This window comes from Cucurbita moschata, unplaced genomic scaffold, assembly GCF_002738365.1.
Source record: "Cucurbita moschata cultivar Rifu unplaced genomic scaffold, Cmos_1.0 Cmo_Scf00012, whole genome shotgun sequence".
Classification (NCBI taxonomy): domain Eukaryota; kingdom Viridiplantae; phylum Streptophyta; class Magnoliopsida; order Cucurbitales; family Cucurbitaceae; genus Cucurbita; species Cucurbita moschata.
The window spans coordinates 3224533-3232507 of NW_019268528.1; the positions used below are offsets into that span (position 1 = coordinate 3224533).

A 7975-nucleotide genomic window follows, 5' to 3' on the forward strand; every position below is an offset into this window, starting at 1 on the left:
TATGAGGAAGGATTGTTGAGTTTATATACTCATTGTGGGCTTCCAATAATGGATTTTTAATGCCTAAAATTAGAAAGTTCATAGAAAAAGATGGCGACAAGATCGCAACCAGTTCAAATTATTAGTAAATTTCCTTGATTTTGTTTAGATTTGTGTGGTTGAACGTTAGTAACTAATAATATCAAATATTCAGTCGTAATCATTACTCACATCGGTTATAAATGTCAAATATTTTTAATATTCATAATAATCCAAAAAGTATGATATGATTGGATTAAGTTGTAATCCTATTTTTTAGTCCGACTAGAAAAAATTTAATTGATGAACTGAACTAAATTTTTCGATTTTTCAAATTCAACTCAACTCAAACAAAAAAAAATTAACCCAACTCATTCTTGTCGAATTCGGATTGGTTTAGATTGGATAGTTCAAATTGAACGAGTTCTTAAGTCATATGAATAATGCTACGAAATCATAAATATAAATGGATCGAGATCTGATTTGTTGAAATAGAGTACTATTTATTCTTATAAACATATGTTTATGATTGGATAGTTATGTTGTTGTCTATTTCTTTGTCTATTGTTAATTGTCTATCAATTTGGACGAGAAGAGCGCAATAGGAATTGAAGTCTCTTCGGTAATTGACTCCACATGAATGATTTGGAATTAGGCAGTATGGGTGAGACATGTGGCCAAAGGTGGAAGGTGCATGGCCAAAGGTGGAAGGTGCATGGTGAGCGCGTGACGGTGTGTGACGAGCTCTGGTTTGTCCTATTTGACTTGTTTTTATCGATATTGATCTATATTGACCTTAAAAATTATTGAGTATAGATTAAATTAAAGGAATTGGGAAGAAATAACGACTTTAATGATGTGATACGCGAGAAAAGAGTTGAGCGATATAAGTAACATATCGAAGGTCCTAAACAAGTTTATCAATCCTCGCGGAACCCTTGACCGACATGCTATGTGCTAAATTGTGAACATTAAGTATTCCTGATCATCGGGTTGTGTACTACTTCAAGCTGCTAAAAGAGTTTACTAGACGGGCCATATTTGACCGAGAGCGTGTCTTACATATGAGTCAAAAATTTGTAGTAAGTATAAACAAAACCAACGGATAAAGCTTAATGATTAGATCGAGGATCCGATCTAGACCAAAAACCTACAAACAACCTGTTACAAATAAAACTTAAAACATATCGAAAGATAATTAATAAAACTTGTTAATAACAAGCTAACTATTTACTGAGTAAATTAATTACTCACCAAAGTTCGAGAAACATATCTTATCTTTTGTGAGCTGAGCTGAACAAGAGTATCAAGCCATGCAACCAAAACGTCTCAATCTTAACCTTCACTTTGATGAATATCCATCGAACCTAACACCACATGAACTTCGATCCTTCTAAGTGACGTTACCCACTTTAATGAAGATCACCCGATAACCTATCTTTGTTGATCCATGGTTTATCCATATTCGAGGAATTTATACAAAGATATTATGTACAAAAGAATTAAGAATGGATTGACTTTTATTTTTTAAGTTCAATCTTGATCAAGGTTTCGATGTCATCCGCCTCGTTTAACTTGTTTATCACTTCGTCTATATTCATTAACGGTAATGAGAATATTTGTTAAAACCATCACACGTAAATGGTGTGAAAGTTATCGGTTTATAATCAAATAAATTTAAGGATTTGGAAAGAGTAATAAATAGAAAGAACAATAAATGAAAAATATAGATAATAAACCGTAATAGAAAACAAATATGTTGACTATAATAAAATATCAAATATGATATATATGGTAAACTATAATTCAGTACTAAATATGATATAAGAGTCATAGTGTTTATAAGATCGTATATTGATTACTCGTCTCGTTGCCAATTGATTTTACGATGGAACCATATTTATCTAATTTGGTATCAATGGCCATGGAGCCAAACATCATCAACCTAAGAATGGTGAACCCAAAAAATTAACCAACAAATTCAATGCCGAAACGAATGAATAAAGAAAGAGATAAAGAGATAACCTCGAGAAGACGGTTGGATGAAAGTCCCACGTCGGCGAATTTAGGAAATGATCATGGATTTATAATCAAAGAATACTATCTCTATTGGTATAACACCTTTTGGGAAGTCACGAGAGCTTATACTCAAAATGGACAATATCATACCATTGTGGAGAGTCGTGTCAATGAGAAATGACGTTATTTTACACTTAGCCTACGACAATGACTATGATTAAACGAGATTGTTTAAGTAAAATACAAATCCATTTTACTTTTGTTTTTTTTTAATCGTAAATTATCATAATTAATATGCCATAATTTTTTTCATACACGACTAGATTCACCAAATCGAGTTTCAGAGAGGTTTGGCCTAGTTTTGTTTGATTTTCGATCCGATTTCGATGGTACTAATATTTTCACTTAATTAGAACTTATTCAAGAAGTTAAGGACAATTTAGAGCACGTTGCATACCCAAATCAATGAGCAAAGTAGCATCTAAACCACGTAAGTACCACCTTAGAATTTTAATTGAAGAAATACTTGTATGGTATACTCGAGCATGTTTTAAGGAGGATTATGTGAATAAATTGATATAAAATAAGTCAGTTTGACTGATGAAAAGTATGTCAATATATCGTATGCTCAATTTTTACGACTTTGATGATATGTTCGTGTATGATACATTTATGTTGTTATACAGGGATGATTAGGGATTCGTCAGCTAACTCCTAATTGTGAACTCGACTCAATATTTTTATAACTAGCTAAGATGATTTATATTCTACAGGGAGCTATTAGAGGTCTTTTAGTTAATTTTCTAATAGTAAATTTACCCCGATCGAGAGAGGTCTGCTATAGACCTTTATGTTTATGAGTTAGTAGTGTTAGGAATCACGGATCTCCACAATAATTCTCAACAATCCTCCCCTCGAACAAAGTACACTATAAGCCTCAAGGACCTCTCCTTAATCGAGGCTCGACTCCTTTCTCTGGAGCCCTCGAACAAAGTACACCCTTTGTTCGATACTTTAGTCGCTTTTGACTACACCTTCAAGGCTCACAATTCTTTGTTTTCGATATTTGAGGATTTTATTGTCATGGTTAAGTTTAGGGCATGACTCTGATACCATGTTAGGAATCACGGATCTCCACAATAATCCTCAACAATCTGTTGGAGGATGAAAGTCCCACCTGGGCTAATTTAGGGAATGATCATGAATTTATAATTAATAAATACTCTGTCTATTGGAATGAGACCTTTTAGGGAAGCCCAAAACAAAGCCATGAAATCTTATGCTCAAGGTGGATAATATCATACCATTGTGGAGAGTAGTGTTCGTCTAACCAGTAGAACTAGAGTTGAGCCATGAAATGCACGAACCTTTTACGAGTTTTATGGGTGCAGCTAATGGGTCTTCATCCATTCCCTAACCGTGATCTTGTTCAGATGAGAGTAAGGAACCACGTAGCTATTAACCGTGATCTTGTTCAGATGAGAGTAAGGAACCACGTAGCTAGATAAATGTTAGCGAGTATGAGTGGCTCCCATTTTTATGATTTGTAATGAGATTAAACGAATTTAATAAATGGAAATACCCTAATAATTAATTCCATAATATTAGCTTAGAAAATGAAATCCAAACCACAAGGGTTTGCTGCAACAACGAATATGCGTGTCCAATGTTCCGATTCTCAAGGACTCATTAGACCGCAAATCAACGGTCACCAAGCCGCGTCACCACCGAATGCAACATCCAACGGTCCAGATAAACTCTCTCTTGTTCTTCCTTAGGCGTTCATTTTTTATTTTTTATTTTATTTCCTCAAATTTCAAGGGCCAGGCTTCACCACGATTTCCTCATTTCTCCCTCTGCGCTCAACCAAAGCTCTTCAATCTCGTCTTCTCGGAAAAAGCTATGGGGAAAGGTCCAGGTCTCTACTCCGACATCGGCAAGAGAGCTAGAGGTTGCTTCATTTCTTCTTCATTTTGTTGTTCCTCTTCTTTTTCTGTATGTAGTTCTCGTTGAAATGATTTTTTTTTTTCCGTAGATCTTCTCTACAAGGATTACCAGAGCGACCATAAATTCACCGTCACTACTTACACTTCCGGTGGAGTTGTGAGTTTCTTATTATTATTTTTTTATTGGATTTATAATCGGATTTTGTTGCTTTTTCTTTGTTCTTTATTGCAATCGCAAATTGTTGTTCATTCTTTATGCTGTAATTGCTTTGTGTATCCCTTGTGTTTGGTTGACCGACTTTCTGACCGACGGACCGACTGACCTCGCTTCTTTCTATGTAATTAATATTCGTTTCTTGGTAGGTAGGTCGGAAGGCTGTAATCTTTGTTTCTAAGATTCAAGAATTTATTTCTACTAGTACTGTCATTTTCAGACCCGATGTCGATCTTGTTTTTAATCTCTCTGTACCGAGTGCTTAAGAGCTGAAGGATTCTTGGAATTCGTGTCAAGTTTGTTTCGTAATTTTTGTGGAGGTTGTTGAACAACGAATTGAAAATGTTTAGATTTAGCAATATACGTTTTTTTTTTTTCGTTTTCTTGGCGGTTGTTCGTATTTCATTTTCTTCTTCCAAGGAATTGGGACATTCGTTATTGCGTTAGATAGGTTGCACGGTTTTCTTAAATTACTTCAGCCAAATGCAAATTTTTGACAAGCACTCCCAAGGGAAAGCCCCTTTTTCGCCACTCGCAAATTTTTTGATATATTGAATACTACCATTTGTCTAAACAATCTCTTACAAAGCTCTAATTTCTCTAAGTTTTTCATTATGTTTAGATATTGAAATATGTAAACTACTAGTGTATATAGTAATTGCCATAATCTAATGTTACGATGTAATGTATGGCCAACTTTTATGCATTTGTTATGAGACAAACATTCGATTCTCTGACCCTTAAATGATGCAGTATGGCACGTATCTTTAATCTTTGTGTTTCTCTTCTATTATTGCTGAACTTTATCTTTAATTCGCTTTTCAGGCTATCAGTTCAACTGGAGTTAAGAAAGGTGAGGTGTTTTTGGCAGATGTAAGCACTCAGCTAAAGAACAACAATATCACAACTGATGTAAAAGTTGACACTAACTCCAATGTAAGTTAGTTTCACTGAATAAGTTTGTATAATGAAATGCTCCAAAGTGTTCTGCATGTAAGTAGTTTCCTTTGGATTGTATTAGAAAAAAAACGCTTGTGTAGCTGCTGATGTGAAGCCTTAAAGCTAAAAGGTTATTTTTGCTTTTAATATAGGTTCACACTACTATTACTATTGATGAACCTGCTCCAGGATTGAAGACAATTTTCAGCTTTCGTGTTCCTGACCAGAGATCTGGAAAGGTAGTTATCAATTTACTTCTCAAATTATGTAATGTTACTGGACAAAACAAATTGATGATCTCCTGTAGTCTGCTAATAATTGGTAGAAACATGGATGGCTTCTCCACCCCCATCCTTACCCCCCAAAAGAACTCCGGTAACTGTCCAAGTTCACCGCTGGTAGGCATTGCCCCCTTTGGCCTTTTCCTTATAGATTTTCCCTTAAGATTTTAAAATGCGTCTACTAGGGAGAGGTTTCCACACATTTATATGGAATATTTCGTTCTCCTTTTCAACTGATGTGGGATTTTACAACTCCCATCTTTTGAGAAATTCCTGGGGGTGCATGGGGATAGAGTCTCTCATGGATAATAATTTTTTGGAACGAGTTTCTTGCAAGCATTTTTTCCCTGTTACTATATAATTTTATTGAAAGAAAATAGTTAAATTAGTTTATATTTTCAACTATTTTGAACATTTAATAATTTTTATGCATTATTTTACTTTAGTTTTTTAATGTGCATACTGCATATTAGATTGTATGTTAAAGTAGATTGAAGTATAACTATCGTGCGACATTACTTATAGAACAATTTGCACCCCTAGTATGGACACAGATTGAGATTCTTGCAAGCATCTGGTTTATGATCACCTTTTCAGGTTGAACTCCTATATCAACATGAATATGCTGGAATAAGCACTGGCATTGGTCTGACTGCCAGCCCCATTGTTAACTTCTCGGGCGTTGTTGGAAATGATAAACTCTCACTTGGGACGGATTTGTCATTCGACACTGCTTCAGGAAACCTCACGAAATTGAACGCTGGCTTGAGTTACACTCACTCTGATCTTATTGCGGCCCTTACCTTGTAAGAAAGCAAGCTCTTTCCTTTTACGTCTTTCTTTTATAGTGTTGAATTCATTCCAACAGTTATTTTTTATCCTCATTCTCAAAATATTATAACAAAAATGGAACACTTTTACTTGGATAAATCAATTTTTAGCGAGAGATTTGTCAAGAAAGGATTCTTTCTATCAGAAGATTAATGGCTCTATTGAAAAGATCAACTCTAAATTTGGAGATCTTTCAGAACAATGTTCTTTCCTATAGAACTTATGGGCCCTTCTGTCATAACCTGGACCATACAAATGATATGCATTTTGTTGTTGACGGTTTACAGGAATGACAAAGGTGATGCTGTCACTGCTTCCTATTACCACCTTGTTAGCCCATTGAGCAACACGGCGGTTGGTGCCGAGCTGTCCCACAGCTTCTCGAGCAACGAGAATACTCTTACAATAGGCACACAGCATGCTCTTGATCACCTGACATCAGTGAAGGCTCGGGTGAACAACTATGGTAGGACAAGTGCTCTAATCCAGCACGAATGGCGCCCAAAATCGTTGTTCACCATTTCAGGAGAAGTCGACACACGGGCTATTGAAAAGAATGTGAAGATCGGTCTGGCCTTGGCTCTTAAGCCTTAGGAGATCCGTTCCTCCTTGGAGTTTACTGGGAGAGTTAAATAAGCTTTTAAATAGCGCGTCGTAGACAGTTGATTTTTCATATTATCAATTTTTCCCTGCCCCAACTGGAACATTGGTAGGTCCTTTTCCGCAATATTTTCAATTAGTTGCATCTGTTGGAGGTCTTGGGGGATTGTGAAAATAATTGACACGAACAGCCACTGTTATTTCGGTGGCGATGTGAACTTTACGGTGGTTTTTTTTTTCCTTAAAATTCAATGGAAGTCTTTTGCTTCATGAAGGTGTTGTTAACGTCTGAAGAGATCACACCACCAGACCAAGACCACCATAGTTTTGGGATCAACGTCAAAAATTGGCCACAGTGGTTTGTGGTTTGGTTATGGCGGAAACTGACATATCATATGGTACCTTTTGAGTTCTCTTTCGCTGTTGTACAATCACTTCTTACCAAGTTGAAGCAAAGCCAAATTCTGTTTTCCTAATATGGGCAATATATTGAGTGAATGTCTGGAGTGATATGTGTATTATGTAATTTGTTCTTAGTGGTAAAGTGTCTCTCGAGCCTCTTTTTTTTCTTCTCATCAAAGCTATTTCACCTATGGGAAGGAAGAAGGGGGAACAAGTACACTTGAAGAACACAAGTACAACGAAGAGTTGTATGATGCGTTCACAGAAGTTGAATCGCTTCTGAAAGTCTAGTAATATCATACATCATATTTTGCTTCATTTTACATTTTCATTTGATTTATAGAATTAAAAAATAACTACTAAAATTTGTTTCACTTACACATACCTAAAAAATGACATAATATATATATAAAAAAAAGAATATACATTTTTTTCTTATTTTAAAATAATAATTAAATAGTATAATATGGGATATTTTTCTTATTTGGAATGGTTCGTTAATATGTGAAAGTGGAAAAATTCCAACATATGCTACAAATAATTTAAAGTTATCAAAATTTATTAATAACTTTTAAATTATTTTTTAATAATTTAAATTAAAAACATATAATGGGAATAGGCTGAGAAAAAAAAAATTACAATCCATCCACAATGGCCCAATAATTCAGCCCAAATTATCAAATAAAATAATTAAAAAAAGATTAAAAAAAAAAAAAAAAAAAAAA

General features: G+C 34.7%; 1 protein-coding gene and 1 long non-coding RNA gene across 2 annotated transcripts in view; one reads left to right on the forward strand and one right to left on the reverse strand.

Moving 5' to 3' along the window:
* Positions 1-2998: 2998 nt before the first annotated feature.
* LOC111450347 overlaps positions 2999-7975 on the reverse strand; it is a 15466-nt gene continuing 10489 nt past the window's right edge. The window contains exon 3 of the long non-coding RNA XR_002711795.1: positions 2999-3058. This is a non-coding gene — a long non-coding RNA (uncharacterized LOC111450347). The remainder of the gene's footprint in view (positions 3059-7975) is intronic.
* Positions 3831-7118, forward strand: LOC111450345 (mitochondrial outer membrane protein porin of 36 kDa-like). Its single transcript, XM_023090421.1, has 6 exons — positions 3831-3988; positions 4073-4140; positions 5023-5133; positions 5289-5375; positions 6015-6223; positions 6536-7118. Exons 1-6 carry the CDS (start codon positions 3940-3942, stop codon positions 6840-6842), a joined length of 831 nt encoding a protein of 276 aa, XP_022946189.1. The 5' UTR covers positions 3831-3939; the 3' UTR covers positions 6843-7118.

Coding starts and splice junctions, on each gene's coding strand:
- LOC111450345 (XM_023090421.1), top strand. CDS start 3,940: ATGGGGAAAGGTCCAGGTCTCTACTCCGACATCGGCAAGAGAGCTAGA. Junction 4,141..5,022: donor CTTACACTTCCGGTGGAGTT/GTGAGTTTCTTA, acceptor TTCGCTTTTCAG/GCTATCAGTTCAACTGGAGT. Junction 5,376..6,014: donor CTGACCAGAGATCTGGAAAG/GTAGTTATCAAT, acceptor TCACCTTTTCAG/GTTGAACTCCTATATCAACA.